The 24,433-nt window shown below is 43.2% G+C and overlaps 1 protein-coding gene across 1 annotated transcript; it reads right to left on the reverse strand.

The window, feature by feature from the left end:
• Nucleotides 1-282: 282 nt before the first annotated feature.
• Nucleotides 283-15,812, reverse strand: LOC126332873 (esterase SG1-like). The gene is made up of 3 exons (XM_049996689.1): nucleotides 15,640-15,812; nucleotides 716-853; nucleotides 283-636 (listed from the first exon to the last, which is right to left on the reverse strand). The coding sequence occupies exons 1-3, from the start codon at nucleotides 15,772-15,774 to the stop codon at nucleotides 532-534; spliced, it is 378 nt and encodes a 125-aa protein (XP_049852646.1). The 5' UTR covers nucleotides 15,775-15,812; the 3' UTR covers nucleotides 283-531.
• Between the last annotated feature and the right edge of the window lie 8,621 nt (nucleotides 15,813-24,433).

The following is a 24,433-nucleotide window of genomic DNA, read 5'->3' on the forward strand; positions in this document are numbered from 1 at the left end:
CGCTCATGCGGCGACTATAATACCACGTGCAAACTTGTCTAAGTCTTGATAACCAGCCATTGTAGCAGCAGTAACCGACCTAACAACTGCGCTAGACACTTGGTGTCTTATAGAGGCGTTGCCGATCGCAGCGCTGTATTCTGCCTGTTTACATATCTATGTATTTGATTACGACTGCCTATACCAGTTTCATTGGCACCCCACGATATACTGTATCAATGTAATCTTATCAGGACCAGAACTAACCTAAACTTGAAAAAAAAAAAGATGTAGCCAGTCAAAGCACCTGAAGATGAGCCCTGAAGGCTCGAAATGCATCGTGCATTGAAATGAAATCACTATTGTGATCGAAGGCTGTTCTTCTTTATTTTTAGAGAGTAGTACACGGAAGAAACAGTGAAAACAATGAACAAAATTAAGTGATTTTTTCTTGAATTTAGTGGTAACGCAGCCAGAACGCAGAGTCCGTAGTTGAGTGTGACAATGACCACACCGTGATCGAGCAGCAATGATGACACCGTGATCGAGCAGTTAGTCAGGACCGTACATGTCGGTGTTCCCAGAGGCGACCGTGTAACCGCCGCCATGGATCCACACCATCACCGGTATCAGGGCGCCGCTGCTATCACTCGGCATCTGCAGCAGAACATAATCAGACCTGCACGTTAAACAGGAAAGGCACTCGCACTAAATGATAGGGATTAAAATACAGCACCTGAGGTGTGTAGACGTTGAGGAACAGACAGTCTTCGTCCCCCATGTACTGCCACGTGGTCTCACTGACCTGAGGGGTCACGATGCCTTGCTTCGTGGCGTCTCTCACTCTGAACCACGGCTCCGCAGGCTCAGGTGACTGCAAAGACATGTATCAGTTCTGAAGACTCTACATGTTAGAGGCATGGGGTGCCAAGGTAAAGGTACTTTTCCTGTCAAAAGGATTACAGCTAATTGGCCTTTAGCGGACACACAATCTCCTCAAAATTTTTCGGACGCCTATTAGTGGCTTTTAAGGCAGATTGAACTCTGCTGGTATGCTTTCAGTGAGGTGTCTGAGTGTCTGTGGATGAATGGCAGTCCATTCTTTCTCAAGAGCCGAAACCATAGAAGATAGTGACGTTGGACGCTGGGGTGTGGAGGGAAGTCCTAACTCATCCCAAAGGTGTTCCATTGAGTTCAGGTTGGGACTCTGGACAGGCAAGTCAACTCAGGAATATTACTGTACACAGACCACTGCCAGACAAAGGCCCCTTTATGAGAGAGTGCTTTGTCACGCTGATTCACTCATCGTCTGCGAACTGTCCCACTGTTGTATGCAGAACATTATGCTGTAAACTGTTTTATATTCTCATCACTGTTAGCACTACACAGACTATAAAGACATTCATCGCTTCAAATCACTCGTTCACAGTCATCCACTATCTGGTGGCGTCGCTCTTTACAACACCTCATGCATCGATTGGCAATCACTACATAAATGTGTAGCTTACGAGGAGCTGACTGATAACTGTACCTCATCCTTTTTCACTTCTTACGCACCGTCCATTGTACTACCCGGGCTGCCGGTATCACTTTGAAGCTCCCGAGTTATTCCTTCCCCTGATTTCATGTGATTTTATACACCCATCCTCCGCAGTTCTCGACGGCCCCTGTCTGTCGTATGTGTGCTCTACCTGATCTGGGTTTAGCTGTGCTTGCTTCTACGCGTCCACATCACCAACTGTGGTTGTAGACAGCTGTAGAAGGTTTGAAATGTCCCTGAAGGATTTGTTACTCTGATGGCAACCGGTAACTAGACCGAGTTCGAAGACGCTTAGCTCTCTCGAGTGACCCATTGTGTAATTGTCAATGTCAATAAAATTCACCAACAGCCGTGTACTTTAAGACAGTATTTTATTCTGTTGTGAAGGTTAACAGTTTCGGCATTTCATTATGCCATCTTCGGGCCCCATACGCGTGTATCCAAATAAATGAACTTGTCGTATAGCGCCATAAAGCACTGGATATCGTGAATTTAGTAGTTCTACAATTGCCTCATTCGAAGTAGTGATAGCAACTCACGTCTTCGAATGCTATCACGTTTTCGAATGAAGCAATTGTAGAACGACTGAATTCACGATATGCAGTGATTCACGGCACTACACCACAAGTTCGTTTATTTTGATAGATGCGTGTGGGGCCTGAAGATGACATTCTCAATAGAATAAAATAACATCTTAAAGTAAAAGGCTGCTGGTGAATTTCATTGACATTGACAATTACTTCACCAGTCGATGTCCCCTGTTGATGATGGACGAACAGAGACTCAATGTGTTGTAATCGCTGCTCCATGCTTCCAACAAAATACTCCCAACCACCTTTTATACTGGCGGTTTCGCCTCACATGACACCTAGTTCTCAGTTCCGCATTACGTATGAGATAGTCTTTAAATGCGAACATTTTTAGGTTAGGCTTTACCGTGACTGTTATTGACATTAAATGAAACAATAAGTTTACTGTTACCAGTCACTGTTTATTTGTTTCAACGACGCGTTTCGAAGGTTTAAACCTCCATCATCAGGTGGATATAAATCAGTTAATATGGCATTTGTGTGTGTGTTGTGTTACGATTTCTTTGGAGGAAGTTGTGACACTGTCTCCAGTGGTTACAGGATCCTTTCACAGTCGTAGCACATCACATGAACACTATCATATTGTATAAACAAAAATAATCTTAATCGTAACACAACACAAACACACAAATGCCATATTAAATGATGTATATCCACCTGATGATGGAGGTTTAAACCTTCGAAACGCGTCGTGGAAACAAATAAACAGTCACTGGTAACAGTAAACTTATTGTTTCATTTAGTATGAGATAGTGTTGATGAAATAGTGTATGAGACGGGAATGAGTTCTATTGTGTGATCAGAGGCGAAGCCATGGTCGTAGACACATCGGGACAAGTATGTGAAATGTCGTTTCTCCCTTTCTATACCCTTATACCGCAGACGTCACTGCAGAAGTCATCAAAATGTCTCTCACATCTCATTCTCCATCATACCACTGCGCACGCACGCACAAACGCACACAAACATACTAACAATAACAACATCAACGACAAAGACTAAACATTCTGTGATCGTTCGCCTCCCACATAGGACAACAAAGGAAATAACACTTTCTTGTAGCATTCTGCAAGCATCAATAAATCTAAACAATATCTTAATATTTCTGCAATGTATCAGAACTATAAAGAGATAAAGTATAAAACCATGCATTTTTTTTGGCATAACAACTGTGCTTGTTTCATGCATTCGTTGTTTCCATTTCTGAGACATAAAACACTAAACTGCAACGTCGTTTTTGCTTCACAATACTTGGATAAGGAGTTCTCGATTAACTTACCCTGTGCAGTTCAGATAAAATTTCAATCGCGAATATGAAGTGGCGTTTTAACTGACAACTTTTTATACATAAAATTGTATACGCATGTAAGTACTGCTTAAAAGCTATCACAATAGTATTCGCCATGGACAGACAAATGTAGATCATGTTTTTACCAATTTTCAGTGCACCTGTCTTAAACCTCTCACTCAATGGAGGCAGATGCATTAAATTTCTCCTACCATTTGGAGTGTAACATTAATTATGTGATAGTTTTAAGGCGTCTCCTGCAAATATTCTCCGTTCTTTTACTACTGTGTAGAAAGTGCAATACCTCTGACACTGCTGATGCTTAAAAAGGTAATAATGTGAATCTTTGTCATTTCAACATTATGTTACACAAAAGAATACGTTCAAATTTGCAAAAGATTCCAATACTTACAAACAGTGTCTCGGTAAATCCAAACATGGAGGATTCTGGGAACACTGCACCGGTAATGAGTATTTGAAATCACAAATATGCCCAGAAGCACGTTGGACTTTGTGACCGCAAAGTCAATATTACTCCAATCTCAGTCGCAGAAGAACTGCCAAACGGAGTTGAAAAGTGAAAGCAAATTGCAACCAATGACATTTTGAGTACTAGAGGAAATTCCATGACAGTTGCACGGTTTTGTAACCAGAAAATGGGAGAAGGTAGTATCCAGTGACGAATGAGTGCAGAATCACTTAATCTGATCGCAACACAAGATGACCATTTTGCCTACATGTGAGCAATGGACAGGTAAGTGTCGACTGTAGTAATGGCTGCATGATGGAACGACGAATCATGTATAAACGTCCGTCAGACTGGTCTGGTATTTTACATGGCGTTTCATCGGTTCCCACTGTCCAAAAAGTACAAACTTTTGTGTTTCACCGGTACGGAATTCCGCTGTCGGCACGCTGAATGGCAAAAAGTATGTTTTCGTGCGAATGCTATAGCGATCCCACCCATATGCAATGTGTTCTACTAAGATGTCTAACACGGTGAAAATTGTGTATGTAGTCAATTTCGATGTTAACAGCTACCGGTCGAATTAAATATTTCGGTAAAGTGACTGGATGTAGTTTCTACAACAGCCACTCATGGTCGCTTCCGCGTTAGACGCCACTATGAAAAAATAAATTTTTTAACTCACCGTCGAGAACAAAGTCATTAGAGACGGAACACAAACTAGTATAATTTTAAGGATGGGGAAGGAAATCGGCCGTGCCCTTTCAAAGGTATCATCTCGACATTTGCCTGGAGTGATTTATGGAAATCACAGAAAACTGAAATCTTTATGGCCAGGTGCAGTGTTGAACCATCATCCCCCCGAATGCTGGTCCGTTATGCTGACCATTCCGACACTTCTTTCGGCATGCCACTGTGGTATTCAAAATCTGGAAAATAGTTTCGTTAAATAATAAAGCAGTCACACAACAAATGTGTTTTTGTTACTATCAGGTACAACATACTGTTACATCGAGTGCTAAATATTGAAGTCAATCAGAACAGTCAACACAGAACCCTGTGGGAAACCATTCCCCAAGATCCAAGGATGCAGATTGAAGTGCCTGATCTAATCTGAAAGAGCTGGTGAGATAAAAACTTGTGGATTAAAATCGGAAGGAGGCTGTGTGAGCCCCAGTCTTAGAGGCTAACTGAAATGTTGGAGCCAAGCTGTGTTGTATGCCTTATGTAGGTCAAAGATGACCATATAAGGTTTCAGCATTTAGCAAAAGCCTGTCACATTGCTGTTGCCAATGTGGTCATTATACATCGACCTTCCTGGAAGAAACACTGATAAGTGGACAAAAGGCCCCGAATGCCAAACATAACAGGAAGTATCCTCTCCAGCAGTTTGCAAAGGAAGTTTGTAAGGTCAATTGGTCAGTAGCTATCGAGAGATGCTGGGTTCTTCCCAGTCTTAAGTATGGGGAGAGACCCTGAGTAGATGTTGCCTCTTGGTAATGTCCAAGTGTTGGATCATCTAGGCCAAAGAAGACCATACAGGGCATCGACTTTTAGCAAAAGCCTGCTACATTGCTGTTTCCAATATGAGTAAATCGTCACTGTAGATCGTACTTCTTGGAAGCCACACTGTTTGGCGGACAAAAGGCCCTGAGTACCAAACATAACAGGATGCTAACTATTCTCTCAAGCAGTTTAAAAAGAAAACTGGTCAGGTTAATTGGTTGGTAGCTATCAAGAGATGTTGGGTTCGCCGCAAGCTTAAGTATGGGGACAGCCATGAGCAGATGTTGCCTCTGGGTAACGTCCCAGTGTTGGATCATCTGGTAGTAGATGGAATCTTGGCTTGGGACTAAGTCAGGTGAAGAAGTAACAGCCTACAAGAATTGCCATTGAGTGAAGGATTCATTATAGGCTTCAGCTTGGTGGGGTTTAAACAGAAGGCAGTTTCTCCAACCCATTGTTTCTGCCGAAGAAGGATAGTAGAATAGGAAGAGGAAGCCAATGCTGTCACAAAATGTGTTGCGAGGTGTTCTGCAAGGATTGATGGAGCTCCCTGTAAAAAAAATCCTAGACACTTGACTGTTACTGGCTGTACAGAAGGCTATGGGGCTTGGACCAAACATGGGATGAAGACACTTTAGTTCCCAAGCAGTAAATAGAGCTTCCAGCATTCGTTTTACCTCTGTTTAGTAAGGCAGCGAGTCTTAGCATCAAGGTGTGTAAAAGCGATAAGATTAGTCTACGAAGGTTGTCGTTTAAACCGTTGCAGCGCCTCTCAGCGGACCTGGATAGCGACTGCTATGTCCTCGGCCGACCACACTATCGGTCGATGACAGGTATGACCAGTGGATAGTTGGATAGCTGAGCCAGATACATCTTGCGTGACAACATCACCTCCAGGAGAGAGGTGTTTAAGTGCACAGCAGACGTATGTAAAGGTCAATTAGCTCTGCAAAATACCCTACATGGAAACCCCTCTGCCTGATGTCGGAAGGGGATCAAAATAATGTTCAAATGTGTGTGACATCTTGCGGGACTTAACTGCTAAGGTCATCAGTCCCTAAGCTTACACACTACTTAACCTAAATTATCCTAAGGACAACCATATGCACCCATGCCCGATGGAGGACTCGAAAATCCGCCAGGAAGGGGCTCGATAGACTCACCGGAAAGTGGTCACTTTCACGAAGATCATCATCATGGGGTGACCAGTGTAGTGAAGCCACAACAGCAGAGGAGGAGACAATGAGATCGATGGCAGACAAGGTGCGATGAGTAGCACTGAATTGTGTAATAGAACCGTCACTGGGTAGTCACAAATTAAAATCTGTAATAATCTGGTCAATTGAAAGACCCCTACCGCCCAAAGAAACACACCCTTACACTGGGTGGTGTGCACTGACATCCCATAGGAGGAGATATGTAGGTGGTATTTGCCCTGTTAAAGTAGGCAGTCCAACATAAGGATGTGGGCTACCTGGATGGAGGTAGACATTGCAAACGGTGAGTGCTGGGGCTGTTCACATTAATGCCACTATTGCTTCCAGGTTGGTGCTAAGGGGGATCCAGTCACTTATGACATTGGCGCTGTTTCAGAGCCAGCATGGTTCCAACAAAACAGCTGATAACCACAAAATGTTGGAGAGTGGTTGTCATCAAAGTGCATTTCTTGATGAGCAAGATAGAATGCAGAATAAGAGGACACAAGTTAATGTATTTCCGGTAGATGACAGTACCCATCGTCAGACGAAAGGTTGCGCGCTTCCTGCCGTAAGAATGCAGGGGAGGTGTGTGAGAAGGTGGATGTGGAGCAGTTCTTTGAGGGGAGGGGATAGCAGTTGTTGGGTCGGGGGGATGAGAAGCGGGAGTTGTAGTGTAGGGGGAGAGGAGAGGGGAGATGAGACCATGAGGCAAAAATAGAAGACAACTAAGCCGTGCGTGGCTCGTGTTCCAGCTATCATGTATTTTACACCCTGTTTTAACGTACTTCCACCTCACTACGCTAAATTAAATTACTACTGTCACTGAGTTGCTGCTTTGCCTGACCGTCAGGGCGTATCGACACATGCCTTCTTGTGGAATCTTTGCTCGACTGCTATTACTTCCCGGTCGTTGTCAGTGGTAGGGAGTTCGGGTCTGCCAGTCAGTTGGAATGCGTCTGGAGCACTGTCTGGACCTGCCAGTCGGGGAGTTGCAATGTGGCACTCGTGCAGTCGGGTTGGAGCAGCAGTGAGGCCTGTGCCGCCACGCATCACTTGAGCTAGGCCAAGATCTTGGCGGATAGTAGGTCGGTCGTCCAACTGGACGGCGCGTTTTGGCTTGCCGATCGTTCATGAATCGGCTGTGTGTGTGCGTGCATCGACTACCGATTTGTCTTCGTGGATGCTTAGTTATTGCTGGATATCGCCTGGGTCTTCGTGCAAGTGTTTGTCAGGGTGAGTGTATAGTTGGAGTTATTTCCCTTGACAAGTTATGTTAAATGTTGTCAGGGTATTGCCTCTGAGAGGTCGATCGTCTCATCGGGCGACGTGTAATTGGTTCTCCAAGCGCTTCTGAGCCCCTTCAGTTACCATCTTGTGGAACTTGGGTCGGTCCTTTTCTGGTGCAGGGATGTCATTCCCTCTGCATGGTTGGGACCGAGCCCGTATTTTCGCCGTCGTGTGCCTGGAAGTGTTTGGGAGACGCACCAGCAGGGGAGTCGCGACAAAGCAGCAGTCGCGGACAGACCAGCGGGCAGTCGTTCGGTTGTTGCGAACGAGGGAAGTTATCTCTGGGCGGTGCAGTCGCCTGGGTTCGCTGCCAGCCCCTGTACAGTGTCGGAGCATGTGTGGAGCTGTCCGATCGCTACTAACTTCGTGGTTCACCAACCCAGGACGTCAAATTTGAGTACTGGTTTCAACTATCCAAGCCACGTCCATTGATGTTGTGGTGGTTCGTTTCGGTGGTTTGCTGTTGGGGAGGTTTTCGTGTCAGCAACACCGAGTGTTGCTACTGCTGAAATTTAGCCGCCATAAGGTGCAATTAACTATTTGGTTGATTACAATTAGAGTACACCAGTGGAATTTTATGCCTCGTGGCCTTTAGTGTTCTGGTTACCTGCCCTAGGAACTGACGTAGCTTCAGACAGCATTCTTTCCTCACCTGTTGTCACTGTCCAACATGGCATGTAGTTTCGACAGGTAATAAATATTTCATTGTGGACAATCACGTTCGTAGCTTTTGTGATTGAGCTCCCATGTACTGATTGAAAGGAAGACAATCGTTGTGTCGGTCGGTCAGTGTCTGTCAGTGTCTGTTCCGACGGATCATATGTAGTTGGGCTCACCACCTGTCTCGCCTAAGTAAACCAGGGCAGACCGACCTTCCTGGGGGCTTCTGAGTACCACCGGCGTTTAATTAGCTGTTTTCAGCTGCTTAAAACTTAAGGCTTATGGTTATTTTTTTCTTTTTCTTAAAAATTTTGCGAAATTAATCCTTAAATTTATCTCAAAAGCTTCAACTTTGCGGACTTCTGCCTTTAAAGATTATGGTAAAGCACCTTGCATATGTTTCTTCACTCTGATTTGCTTTGAGGCTTTCCATTTAGACGTGATCCGATTTTTAATTTTATTTAATTTGTCTTCTGATTGCATTTTTATTTTGTTGATTTTTAGGATTTCTTGTTTTTAAACATTCCGGCCTTCTGCCTTTAAAAGACTATGGTAATATGTTCTAAAATTCTGAAACCTAATTGTGGCCTTCAGCCTTTGGTATTGCACCTCGTATATGTTTGTTCTATCTAATTTCCTGTGACGTTTTTTTTATTATTTTATTCCTATCTTAATTGGATTTTTATCTTGTTGATTTGTTAAGATTTCGTGTTTGGAGGCCTTCAGCCACGAAAGAGTTACATTTGGTAAAGGTCTGGCTACGTGCCGATTTGGTTGTAAAAGTGTTATTAAATTACAATAAATTACAATTAGAAAGTGAAACTGACCCCAACCTTATTTGACCCTTTCCACAATCCTAATTACCTGTTCTGCCCAGCAGGCTTAGCGGGCGTATCAACGTCGATCTGGTTGGAGTTGGTTATATTTTTGACAAGCCTCAGTATAAGACAGATGTTTTAGGGACATACTCTTGGACCTTCTTTTCTTTAAACTGGGCAATATGGCGAGCATGGAGAGTGGCGGTCACGACAAATTACACATTCAGGTGACGGAACACAGGGGCTTCCCTCAAAGAGTGAAAGTCCACAGCCACTACAGTGAGGTTCCACCACACAGCAGGAAGACTTATGGCCAAAAGTAAAGCACCTCACGGATGTCATGACATACAGCTCCACGTCACATTGGTGGAACATAACCTTGACGTTCTCTGGGACGGTGTCCTCCTCAAAATCTCGAAAAAAGGCGTTAGTAGCGGTGCAGTTGTCTTTATCACTTTTCTGCACTCATCGACCAAAATTAATTCTTTGTCACTACAGATTAGCCCAGAGTTCCTCATCACTTTGAAGGATGAGATCCCCTAAGAAAAATCACTCCCTGCACCATATTCAGACTGGTAAGGGGTAAGAGACACTAGAACTTCACCAAGACACAAGACCACGAGCAAGAAGAGCAGTAGATTGGGCGACAGAAGAAGCTTTGGCTAACGGGGAGCCTGACCACATGTTACTGAGAGACTCCGTTTTGCCACACTTGTTCTCGATATTCTACACAAGAAATAACAGCTTGCTGGCGGTGAATGTCACCTCGTCTGACTTAGTATAGACTACGTAGTGGGAAAAGTGTTATCCCAAGATGGTGAGCCTGGACATCTTACTAGGATACCCAGGGTTGTATGAAGCAACAATGAATGATCTGGAACCACATACAGGGAGGGCCATTTGAAAACGGAGAGTTTTGCGGCTTGATGCGCTTCATCTGCCACGCATCAGCCCAAATACCATCCACTGCATTTAGGGGCTCTTCCCATGGGCGCTACCATGTTACATCAAGGGTTGTTTGGCACATTAGCCATTTCTGCGAGTTCCGATGTACCAGAATGACAAGCAACCACTCCTTTGCATACATGGGGAGGTAACAGCTGAGCTAAGAGTAGTGTGATTCCTGTGATGTCAGGGCTTTGCACATGCCATATAACAGCCCCACTACATGGACTGGCTACATGTGCTGGTGACCTAGAGTGGCAGAAACGGGGGTAGAAGGAATAGAGGGAGAAGAATCCACGCCATAGGGCTGTGGATGGAGGAAATTTTAGATACCAAATTTGGATAAATTGATGGAACAATGTACTGTTGAGAGTTTCAGGGGGATCACTAGGCAGGCTCGCATAACTAGGGAAAAACGGAAGCCACCTATAGGAAAATTAAAGAGGCGTTTGGAGGAAAGAGAAGCATCTGCATAAATATGACCCTATAGTCACATCCTTATATTATTCCATGACAATTACCTATAGAAAATTCCTGTTATATAATTTGAAGTACTAAATTATTTTATTGCCAGTACAGCTACTTTCTTCCGTATTGTCGACAAAAAGGCTTTTCTTGTTTTTTCAAGTGTGGAGAGAATATATTTTTGAACCTAGAGTAATATGTAACTACTTTTAGTTAGCCATTTTTCTTGATAAAGCAATTTTATCACTTTATACTATTGGAAGAACGACAACGTTAAATTTATTTCATATTTTCAGTATTATTGTTTCATTATGAGGAAATAAACGAATACAAATAAGCAATGACATCGCATGAAGTATAATACAGAACAGTCTTGATCACTTAAAAACACTTTCACTCAATCCGATGTGAAATTTCTTTGGTCTAAACTCCACTGACAATGTGTGAAGTCTCAATGAGAGGTATTCACAGTTCCTGTTCCGTGTCACCATCTCCACATGTCATCACTGGAGTATGGTCGGAATATGATCCACATCAGATCGAAACTGGTAATCACGAGTAAAAGTGATTTTGTGTGGTGAAGGCCGTATTAATATTGATTGTCATCGCTGCTATGTCCAACTTGCTTACAGCGATTATAAATGGTTCTGAATTATGGTCCATGAAAGCACAATCGATGACACGAAGAAATGGCGTTGGGGGAGGAAAGAGGTAAAAAATTCTGAAGATACCATGGGTGGACCGAACTAGAAATAACGAGATACTGAATCGAATTTTAGAAAAAATTAATTTACGTCTAAATTTCACTAAAATAAGAAATTGTTTGACAGAACATATCCTGCGATATCAAAGATTTATTGGGTTAGTCGTGGAAGTGTTGGGGGTAATACCTGCAGTGAGAGACAAGGGCTCGAATACAGTAAGCAGGTTCAAATGGATGTAGGGGGAGGTGACCAGGAGAAAAAGGTTGAATAATCAAACAAAGGGTAACGTTCTACGAGTTGGGTCATGGAATGCCAAAAGTCTGAACTTGGAAGGTAAGCGTGAAAAGTGAAATGCTCACGCTCGATGTAGGTACAGTGGGATCAATGAAGTAAAATGATAACAAGAGTATGACTTAGATCAGATGAGTACAGCTTAATGTCAGCATCAGCAGAAAATGATATAATGGATATAATGAGTGTAGAATTCGTTATAAATTGGAAGATAGGGCAGAGTGTGAGTTGCTGTGTAAAGTTCACTGATGGGATTGTTCTCATCGGACTCATCATCAAACTGACACTGACAATAATAGTTTAGATATACATGCAGACGGCACAACCAGAGGATGAATAAAAAATGTTCAAATATGTGTGAATTCCTAAGGGATCAAACTGCTGAGGTCATCGGTCCCTAGACTTACACACTACTTAAACTATCTTAACGCTAAGAACAATACACACACCCATGCCCGAGGGAGGACTCGAACCTCCGGCGGGAGTGGCTGCACGATTAGTGACATGGCGCCTCCAACCACGCGGCCACTCCACGCGACGAGGATGAAGAGATAGAGGAAGTCTGTGAGGATACTAAACGGGTAATATAGCACGTAAATGGAGATGTAAAACTAACATTCATGGGGGATTTGAATGCAGTTATAGGGGAGGGAGGAAAAGAAGGTACGGGAGGATGTGGGCTTGGGAGTAGGAACGAGAGAAGGGCAATACTAATTGAATTTTGCAATAAATATAGCGAATACTCTGTTCACGAGGGAACAAGAGGGCGAGGTATACTAGGAAAAAGCCGGGAGGCACAAGAAGATTTCAGTTACATTACATCATAGATTCCGAAATGAGGTAATTGATTGTGAGGCTTACCCAGCAGCAGATACAAACTCAGATCACAATTTAGTAATGATGAAGAATAAGCTTAAGTTCAACAAACAAGCAAGGAAGAATCAATGATCATAGAAGTGTGATACAGAAGTACTAAGTAATAACGAAACGTGCTTAAGGTTCTCTAAGGCTATAGATACTAGGAAAATGAGTATCTCGATAGGCAGTTCAGTTGAAGAGGAATGGATATCTGTAAAACGAGCAGTTTTGGAAGTTAGAAAGAAAACCGTAAGAACAAGGAAGGTAGTTGCGAAGAAACCATGGATAACAGGTGAAATACTTCAGCCGATCGATGAAAGACGAAATTCAAAAATTTACAGGAAAATTCAGGAATACAGAAACACAGGTCCCCTAGAGACGAAATAAAAATTATGAGCAGGGACGGTAAGCCGAAATTTCTGCGTAAAAGCACGCAGAAACCGAAAAAGAAATGATTGTCTGAAGGACAGACGCAGTATATAGAAAAGTTTTAACAACCTGCGATGAAATTAAATAAGCAAGAGCGGTAACATTGAGAGTGCAATGACAATTCCACTGTCAAATGTAGAAGAGGGAGCGAATAGGTGCAAAGAGTATAATGAGGGCCTCCATGAGGGAAGGGCTTATCTGACGGAGAGATAGAAGAAGGAACAGGAGTCGATAGGGAAGAGGTGGAGGATCCTTTGTTAGAATTTAGAAGATATTTGAAAGACTTGAGGTAAAACAAAGCAGTAGGGGTAGGTAATCTCCAAACAGAATTTCTCAAATCTTTGGAAGAAATGACAACAAAAAGAACATTCACGTTGGTGAGTAGGGTGTATGAGACTGGCGATATACAATCAGACCTTTAGAGGCCGCGGTGGTCCAGCGATTCTAGGCGCGCAGTCCGGAACCGCACGACTGTTACGGTCGCAGGTTCGAATCCTGCATCGGGCATGGATATGTGTGATGTCCTTAGGTTAGTTAGGTTTAAGTAGTTCTAAGTTCTAGGGGACTGATGACCACAGGTGTTAAGTCCCATAGTGCTCAGAGCCATTTGAACCAGACCTTTGGAGAAACATCATCTATACGATCCTCAAGAAATCAAGAACCGAAGCGAGAATTATCACACAATCCGCTTTACAGTTCATATTTACATGTTGCTGACAGAAATAATATACGGAAGAATAAGGAAGAAAATTGATGATTTGTTACATGACTACCGTTTTCCCTTTAGGAAAGGTAAAGACATCAGAGAGGCAGTTCTAACGTTGCAGTCGATAATGGGAGCAAGACTGATGAGAAATCGAGACACGTTCATTGAATCTCTCGACATGAAAAAACGTTCGACAATGTGAAATGATGCAAGATGTCTGGAATTCTAAGAAAATAGAGGCGTGCTGTAGGGAAAGGTGGGTAATGTAGTATGTATACAGGGTGAGTCGCGTAAGACGTAACACCCCCTGCTTTATTCTGAAGGCAATTGCACGTATCGGCATGCGGTTTTTGACGAATCATAGCGGACTATGGGGCACATACTTTGGTACATGCACAATAATCACAACGTTTACATTGACCGACATAATGAGGCAAGTACATGTTTTTTAAATGGGATGCAATACTTTTTTCATCATCATTCGAATGCTCTGGAAAAGACGCGCATAGTGATGTAACGGTAACTCGGCCTGCGGGTCGCGCGAGGCGTGTTTACTGTCTGCAGCCGCTTCCGACCGCCTCGACCTTCAATCGCACAATACTTCCCAGCGTCTTTTAAGCGAAGTTTGAATCACCATTCCAACATGCGTTACATCACTATACGCGTCTTTTCCAGAGCATTAGAATGATTGTAAGAAAAGTGTAGGCCCCATTTAAAAACATGTACTTGCCTCATTATTTCGGTCAATGTAAACGTTGTGATTATTGTGCATGTACCAAAGTATGTGCCCCATAGTCCGCTATGATTCGCCGAACACCGCATGCCGATACGTGCAATTGCCTTCGGAATAAAGCAGGGGGTGTTACGTCTTACGCGACTCACCCTGTACAAGAACCACGAGGCAACAATAAGAGTGTAAGACCAAGTAAGAACTGCCCGGATTAACAAAGGATGAAATTCATGAATGTAGTCTTTCGTCCCTACTGCCCATGTATGCATCGAAGACGCAAGGACAGAAATAAAAGAAAGGTTCCAGAGCGAGATTAAAACTCAAGGTGATAGGACATCAATGATAAAATTCGCTGATGACGTTGCTACCCTCAGTGAAACATTACAGGATATGTTTAACGGAATGAACTGTCTGATGAGTGCAAAATATGAATTGAGAGTAGATCGAAGAAAGACGTAAGTTATGAGTAGTAGTAAATATGAGAACAGTTTGAAACATTACATCAGGATTGGAGTAAGAAATAGAGGAAGTTGAGGAATTCAGTTACCTAGGCAGCAAAATAACCCATGGCAGACGGACAAGGAGGACATATAAAGCAGACTACCACTGGCAAAAAGGGCATTCTTGGCCAGGTTAAGTCTGCTTGTATCAGAAAAAAGGTCATAGTTTGAGGAAGAAATTCTGGAACAGATGAGAATCGAACCCTTGAGATGTGGTGCTACAGGCTAATGTTGAAAATTAGGTAGACTAATAAGGTAAGAAATGAGAAGGTTCTGCACAGAATCGGAGAGGAATGAAATATGTGGAAAACACCGACAAAAAGAAGAAAACGTTTTGTAGGCCTCATGTTCGTTATAATAAGCTACACTTAAAATGCGTTTACGTTTTACAGAACTGAGAAAAGAATACCCACTGGCAAGGGCATTGATACAGTAGTTTCTCATCGGTGTTGGGAGGGGGGGGGGGGAGGCGAAGGGAGAAGGGAGATGGATCTAGGGGGCACGGAGTATTTTTTAATATCTTGAAAGACGATTTGTGACTTGTAAGTCACCATAAAAACCTGCGTAATACCATCTTTTGAATCATTTTCTTGAAACAAGAACAACTGACAGCACTACAGTTTCTATAAAGACGCACTGGTCAGGCAAGTCAGCTGACTTTAAAACTCGACTACTAACCTTGAACCTGAGTGGACCAACCGGCGGCTTGGCATAAGGAATGCCCTGGAAGTTGTAATACTTCTTGCCAGTGTGAGTGGTGGCGACCTTCCCCCACAAAGTTCCCTGGAGGACAGTCGTTGTAACGGAAGACATGTCGGTCTGATCTCTCGCACGACAGGGCCCGCCTTCTACTAGCGCATCGCGTTCGAGCGTTGCCTTGTGTCGTGCGTTGCCGCTAAGTTCACCGCCGCTTCCCGTCGCGTTGAGGCTGGAGGGGGGAGAGGGGCATTGCACTTTCGAGTGTGTACTAGCATCAGCTGTATAACGGAACGACAATGAGAATTTTTGAGGTCCGGGACTCAACCCTGGATTTCGCGAGCGGTCACCGGTTCGGCACAAATTTTCATGGTCGTCGTTCCATTATGACGTTAGAACATATTCGTAACTGCGAATACATTTCATGTGTTTCATGACGACTGTAGCAGCCGCAGTGCCTGTTCCTTCAGACTTGGATATATATATAATCGTCATTTGGAATAACACAGGCACAGCAATATCGTATTGTGATTTAAAATTTGTCTAAAACCGTCGTGTCTATTTCTCCGTTGAATACACTAAGCTCCAAAACTACAGAATGAATCTTCATGAGGGTTTCTCAGGTAACTTCAGTTTAGCGTGCGGCAACATACAGTCTTTATTTCATCAAAATCAAATCATCTTTTGAAGAGAAACTTCCTGGCAGATTATAACGTTGTGCTGAACCGAGACTCGAACTCGGGACTTTTGCCTTTCGCAGGCAAGTGCTCTGTCATCTGAGCTATCCAAGTACGACTAACGACCCATCCTCACAGCTTCCATTCTGCCAGTACGTCGTCTCCTACCTTCCAAACTTCACAGAAGCGCCTCTAGGAACCAAAAAAATGGCTCAAATGGCTCTGAGCTTCTGAGGTCATCAGTCCCCTAGAACTTAGACCAACTTAAACCTAACTACATCACACACATCCTTGCCCGAGGCATGATTCGAACGTGCTACCGTAGCGGTCGCGTGGTTCCGGACTGTAGCGCCTAGAACCGCTCGGCCACCTCAGCCGGCTCTAGGTACCAAGCAGAACTCCTGGAAGAAAGGATATTGCGGAGACATGGCTTCGCCACAACCTGTGGGGTGTTCCCCGAATGAGATTTTCACTCGCAGCGGAGTGCGCGCTGATACGAAAGTTGCTGACAGATTAAAACTGTGTGCCGGACCGAGAGTCGAACTAGGGACCTCTGCCTTTCGCGGGCAGGTGCTCTACCATCTGAGGTACCCAAGCACGACTCACGACACGTCCTCACAGTCTCACAGCGGTCCGGCACACAGTTTTAATCTGCCAGGGTGTTTCATATCAGAGCGCACTGCGTTTCGGAGTGAAAATCTCATTCTGGTAACATCCCCAAGACTGTGGCCATGCCATGTCTCCGCAATATCCTTTCTTCCAGGAATGCTAGTTCTGCTTGGTTAACAGAATAGCTTCTGTGAAGTTTGGAAGGTAGGAGACGAGGTACTGGCAGATAGCCGGCACGGTAACTCAGCGTGTTTGGTTAGAGGGCTAGCTGCAGAGTGGAAATCTCATTCTGGATCGTTTGAAGAAATTTAACGCGGTGTAGGGAAACATGATTACCTTTTGAAAAAGCTGTTTACTCTTTCACTTTTAACCTGTATCATTCGTGAAAATGCTTTTATTGATTAGTATGTTCTACGATTCAACATAATGAATACAATGCTTATACAGTCATCAAAGCATTATAAACTTGAATACACAGTATTAATGTTGCACAATAATATTTATTTAACAGGTCGTTAGGAATCGACTTTCGGCTTCCTAGACCATCATCACATAACTCAATTCTAAACAGATAATCCACAAAATTGAAGCGAGGGTTCATAGTTGTACAAAGATTGTTACACAAATATGTGACATTTTATGACTATCCATACAAAACGCAAGCATAACGTAATACCCATAGAGACTCTGAGGAAATAAATCCTATATTACGGTGTAGTAAAATATTAAGACTACTGTATATGGATGCATAAACCAAATACGTTGTACAAGTGGGTAATGGCATGGGCTTCTATGTCATCTGGATAAACTGGTGAACGTACTGAACGTTGTACAGATATGAACTTTCTCTGACGTTTTGTGGGCAATCTGAACAGTATTAAGTTATCTGACGATGGCCTAAGAAGCTGAAAGCCGATTCTTAACGAACTATTAAAAAAATATTGTTGTGGGTTATTAATACTGTGTATTCAGTAAGTCTATGTTCCTCTCAGAACCGACAGAGTATTCCATAAATATTAATCCCCAAAGCCATACTTCCAAACTGATATTATTAAATGAGAAGTGGACTTTGTCACATTTTCACAACTAAACTGCTGAAGCGATTCCAATGAAATTTGGTGTGGAGATAGCCTGAACCATGACACAGAACTTTACACAGCAACAAGAAACAAAATTGAGCCCTATGACTGTGAAGTAGGGATGGAACAATTTTTTTACCCCAGTGAACAAACGCTATGTTAAGAAAGATTAAATAGTTTGCTTAATATCCACATTGTATGATGTATCATTACTTGAGTAACACGAAGCGCAGATCCCCGCTGCTGCCAACGATCCTCGCACGCACCGCTCTGCAGTGACGCTGTGCGTTCTGCCGATGCTCCACACTTTTGGAGGAGGTGAAGGGGGCACGGGTGGGCCGCACATCATGGCTAACGTTAAACAAAACGAAATGGTTCATGACTTAGTGAAAACATCCGCTCAAAAGACGCTGTTAGAAACATGTATCTCAGTCAGACACATGTGGGTAGCCGAAATTACTGCATGTACAGTTTGCTTACTTTCTTTCACTAATCATAACATAACTGCTGAATAACTAAGGGTGTGTCCGAGTCCAAATTAGATAATTTTTTTCTGTAACAGTTATTTGATGGTACAATTATGGCTCAAATGGCTCGGAGCACTATGGGACTTAACATCAGAGTTCATCAGTCCCATAGAACTCAGAACTACTTAAACCTAACGAACATAAGGACACCACACACATCCATGCCTGAGGCAGGATTCAAACCTGTATTTACGGTAATCGTTCCACTGCAACTCTTCGGTAAAATATTCCTCTTACAGACACTCCGACACAGGGTTGTTTTTTTCCACAAGGTATACACCGCAACATCAGTGGCTGTCAGTTTTGGTCCAGTGGTCGGTCTTCGTTTTCCCCTAGTTTTCCGTTTGTTACTGAATAAACCTCTAAGCTGTATTGTGATTTTTCTTAATGCCGTAAAATCCCGACTGTCAAATTATCGTAGCAGTCTGTGCGTAAGCATTGACTAGGATTTTATCCAGCTGTCTCATTTTATCTTCTGAGCTAAACGATATGCATATACTTTAATACAGTTTCAAGCGATCACAGAAATGATATTTAACACAACTCGTCGTGTAACCTTCAGTAAGCGAGCTGAACAGCTTTGACTTCGTTATTTGATTATGAGCAACAATAGTACATGTAGGGCGTTCCTCAGTATCGGCCACAGTTGAAGTGAATGGGAAGAGGGTCAGATGCGTGCTACATCTTACAGTAAACAATTTTGGAGCGATGATGTCTAGTACAGCAAGTCCCCTGATCTCCAGTACGAATTTTTAATTAGCGAAGTCCGAATTATAAAGTGATCCACAAAATATGTTGGTGGCTAAAATAGGTTTTCGCTTACCCGTTGTTTCCAATTGCCTTTTAAATTATTTTGAGTCTAAGTCTGTATCAAAGTATGCTGAAACTTGAATGTTACTGTATATACACTGCTAATACTTCTATTGATAGATACTACGCAAATGCTCTCACTTTCTACATAACCCGTCGTAACCTCACTTTCTATATAACTCGCCGTAGCCTTGGGCATCTATATCTACAAAGATACTCCGTAAGTCACCGTACGTGGTACAGTTACAGGTGATATGCAGAGATAATCTCTGACAAAGATTATCTCTGTATATCACGTGTAACTCTGGCCACGCCCACTTTCTACGATATATAAGTTGCTCTCAGACGTCCGACCCGTCAGTCGGCAAGTTTCACCGGAGGAGAAACACCCCTCTAAAGATGTCCAGCGCAGCTCTGGACGAAACGTTAGGAGCTGAAGAGTTTCATGAACCACGACCTTACATCCCGGAAGGTTTACCAGAAGATACATGAACATTATTGCAGACCACCTGCATCGCTTCATGTCTGAAGTCTCCCCCTACTGTGATGACATATTCTAACAGGATAAGTGTCAGTGTTTCAAGCTGAGAATCGTGATACAGTGGTTTCAGGGGCGTTATAGTGAACTCACATGTAATCTTGGCCAGAAAATGTGCCTGATCTGTACCCACTGGAACAAATATCGGACGCCAGCTGCATGATTGTTAACCACCATCCCGTGTTTTCCGGGAATTGCTTGACCTTTGTGTAGACATCTGGTGCCACATACTTCTGGAATCCAATCGAGGACTTGTAGAATCAGTACCAAGCAGATTCTCTCTTCTACTGTGTTTAAAAAGTGGAAGAACATGCTATTCAACAGGAGGTCAAAATGTTTTGGCTCTTCAGTGTGTGTGTACACTTATCACGTGTTATCATTCCTACGTTTATTGATCGCCTTGTTAGGTAACAGCGTCTAACCTGTTTCTGTACACGTAGAGTAGCACAGGAACGGCAAAAGGGGTTCTGGGAGTCAGTGACCAGTAAGCATACACGTAATTTTCTGAGTAACAATAAAATTGAATCGTGAATTCCCAGGTTCTATAATCTTATGACATTTACAAATATACAAAGCTTTGTAAAAGACAAGATCGATAAAGTAGCATATTAACTACTCGGTGGTACTGAATGAAGATACGGGAGGATATCAGCAGACGTCTTCCAGTTGCGTCATTGTGTGAGTTTAGCTTGATTGCAGCACCATAAGAGGTTAACCTCGCAACACGACGCAGTTCAAGGAACGCGAAAAGGCAATACGTGTCAGTAAACGGGCAGTTTAAGTGGTGGTGTTCTTAAATATAACGAGGCCTGGAGATAACATTTACCGACCGAAGTAGCTCTTCAGTCTGGAACCGCGCGACCGCTACGGTCGCAGGTTCGAATTCTGCCTCGGGCGTGGATGTGTGTGATGTCCTTAGGTTAGTTAGGTTTAAGTAGTTTTAAGTTCTAGGGGACTTATAACCTCTGATGTTAAGTCCCATAGTGCTCTGAGCCATTTGAACAATTTGATAACATTCGGATGAATTCACACGGGGAGCAATCATCAGGAAACTGGAAGATGTGACGAGTGTAGTCTCCGAGTTCGGTATTGCTGACAGCATTGTTTCTCGTACATACGGAGCGTTTCGACCCCTGGCACTGCTGCCCGAACGAGAGGAGGTGCGTGACCAAGGTCTCCTGCAGCAGCAGATGACCGCTGCGGTCTGCAACAAACAAGAAGGGCCTACTTCAAACAGCAGTTGCACCTGACATCATATTTAACAGAACTGCAAGGGTCGCAATCTCACGCTCCACTGTGGCACGGCGACTTCAGTGTTACTACAGGGTGACAATTATTGAACTATGTAATTATTTCTATGCACCAGGAATTGCATGGCGACGACTTTGAAAGTTGTGTACAGTCCTGCCACTAGGCACAAGAGAAATTACGAGACGATGACAGATTTTTTGCACGTGTTCTATTTAGCGACGAACCGTCATTCACCAACAGCGGTAACGTAAACCGACATAATATGCACTTTTGGGCAACGGGAAATCCACGATGGCTGCGACAAGTGGAACTTCAGCGACCTTGGCGGGTTAATGTATGGTGCGGCATTATAGGAGGAAGGATAATTGGCCACCATTTTATCGATGCCAATCTAAATGATGCGATGTAGTCTGATTTCCTACGTAATGTTTGCCGATGTTTCTACAAGATGTTGCGCTGCATGACAGAATGGCGATGTACATCCAACATGATGGATGTCCGGCACATAGTTCGCGTGCGCTTGAAGCGGTATTGAATAGCATATTTCATGAAAGGTAGATTGATTGTCGAAGCACCATACAACGGCCCGCTCGTTCACTGGATCTGACGTCCCCGGATTTCTTTCTGTGGGGAAAGTTGAAGGATATTTGCTACCGTGATCCACCGACAACGACTGACAACATGCGTCAGCGCATTGTCAATGCATGTGCGAACATTACGGAAGGCGAACTACTCGATGTTGAGAGGAATGTCTCTACACGTATTGCCAAATGCATTGAGGTTGACGGACATCATTTTGAGCATTTATTGCATTGCTGTGGTATTTACAGGTAATCACGCTGTAACAGCATGTGTTCTCAGAAATGATAAGTTCACAAAGGTTAATGTATCACATTGGAACAACCGAAATAAAATGTTCAAAGGTACCTACGTTCTGTGTTTTAATTTAAAAAACTTACCTGTTACCAACTGTTTGTCTAAAATTGTGAGCCATACGTTTGTGATTATTACAGCGCCATCTATCACAAAGCGAAAAAAGTGGTACAAACATTCATATTACTTTACGTACTACACGAATATATAATAAAAAATGGGGGTTCCTTTTCAAAAATAATGCAGTCGATATCCGTTTGACCTATGGCAGCCGCCATCTAGCGACCCAACCATAGCGCCACCTGATTTTCCCCTTCAAGCTAGACAAGTTTCGTTCTTTGTAGTTTTTTCACTTTATACTTATTTCGTGAAATATTTGGCCCGGTCTAGATTAGTGGACCACCCTGTATACATCACATGGTCAACTGAACAACGTTCAGTTACCTGTTAACCATAAATATAACATGAGGATGAACAGACGTGTAATGATATGTCTGAAAGACATCTTACCCTCCAATGTAGGACAGTTACGTGTTGTAATGAGAAACACGGATCCAGCCCACAGTGATCAGTACCACAACGATACGCTCACTGGAGGAAGGAGTGGATCATACGAAAATTAACTCTGCGCGTCTTTAATTAACCTCAAGGAGCCCCAATGCATTTTAATGGCTTGTTTGTACAATCACGCCCTATTTACACGCGTTGATGAGCCCACGGAAGGCTGTTAACTCCTTTACCAGGCGCGAATTGAAAGACACTTGTGATCTCTCAAGTTCAGAACGCCCTCCATCCAACAAGGCTGCAAAGTGTTTGACTTGGTCTCGAGTCTAGCAACATCCACGTACAAAAGTCCATATTAGAGTATCTACATCTACATCTATAGCATGGTCCGCCCCCTGTAACAGCGCGACAGAGTATCATTCCTAAGGGCCCGGGTTCAGTTACCGGCTGGGTCGGAGAATTTCTCCCCGCAGGCACTGGGTGTTGTGTTGACCTAACCATCATCATTTCATCACCATCGACGCGCAAGTCTCCGAAGTGGCGTCAAATCGAAAGACTTACGTCCGACGAACGGTCTACCCGACGGGAGGCCCTAGTCAAACGACATTTCTTTATCTGCAGCATGGATATTCTGCAAATAAAATTTTAGTGCTGGCAGAGGGTTCATCGATTTACCTTCAAAATTCTCTATTATTCCAGTTTCATATAGCGCGCGGAAAGAACCAACACATGTATATTTCCGAACGAGCTCTGTTTCCCTTCTTTTGTCGTGGTGATGGTTTCTCCCTATGTAAGTCTGTGTCAACAAAATATTTTCCCATTCGGAGGACAAACTTGGTGATTGGAATTTCGCGAGAAGATTCCGTCGCAACGAAAAACACCTTTCTCTTAATGATGTCCAGCCAAATCCTCTATCATTTGAGTGACACACGCTCCCATATCATACGTGCTGCCCAACGTTTTCGATGTACTCCGCCAGTCCTATCTGGTAACGGTCCCACACCGCGCAGCAATATTCTAAAAGAGGACGGACAAGCGTAATGTAGGCAGTCTCCTTAGCAGATCTGTTACATTTTCTAAGCGTCATGCCAATAAAACGTAGTCTTTGGTTAGCCTTCATCACAATATTATATCTGTGTTCCTTTCAAGTTAAATTGTTCACAGTTGTAATTCCTAGGTATTTAGTTGAATTTACGGCCTTTAGATTTGTCTGATTTATCGTGAAACCGAAGTTTAACGAATTCCTTTTAGCACTCATGTGGATGTCTTTTCGTTATTTAGGGTCAACTGCCAATTTTCGCATCATTCAGATATCTTTTCTCAAGCGTTTCGCAGTTTGCTTTGATCTTCTGATGACTTTATTAGTCGATAAACGACAGCGTCATCTGCAAACGACCTAAGACGGCTGCTCAAATTGTCTCCCAAATCGTTTATATAGATAAGCAACAGCAAAGGTCCTATAACAATACCTTGGGGAACGCCAGAAATCACTTTCGTTTTACTCGATGACGTTCCGTCAATTACCACGAACTGTCACCTCGCTGACAGGTGGTTACAAACCCAGTCACATAATTGAGACGATATTCCATAAGCACGCAATTCCACTGCAAGAAGTTTGTGTGGTACAGTGTCAAAAGCCTTCTGGAAACCCAGGAATATGGAATCGATCTGAAATCCCTTGTCAATAGCACACAACACTTCATGCGAATAAGGAGCTAGTTGTGTTTCACAAGAACGATGTTTTCTAACCCCATGTTGACTGTGTGCCAATAGGCCGTTTTCTTCGAGTTAATTCATTATGTTCGAATACAATTTATGCTCTAAAATCCTGCTGCGTATCGACGTTAACGACATGGGCCTGTTATTAAGTGGATTACGCCTACTACTTTTCTAGAATATTGGTGTGAC

Source organism: Schistocerca gregaria, chromosome 2 (assembly GCF_023897955.1).
Source record: "Schistocerca gregaria isolate iqSchGreg1 chromosome 2, iqSchGreg1.2, whole genome shotgun sequence".
Lineage (NCBI taxonomy): Eukaryota > Metazoa > Arthropoda > Insecta > Orthoptera > Acrididae > Schistocerca > Schistocerca gregaria.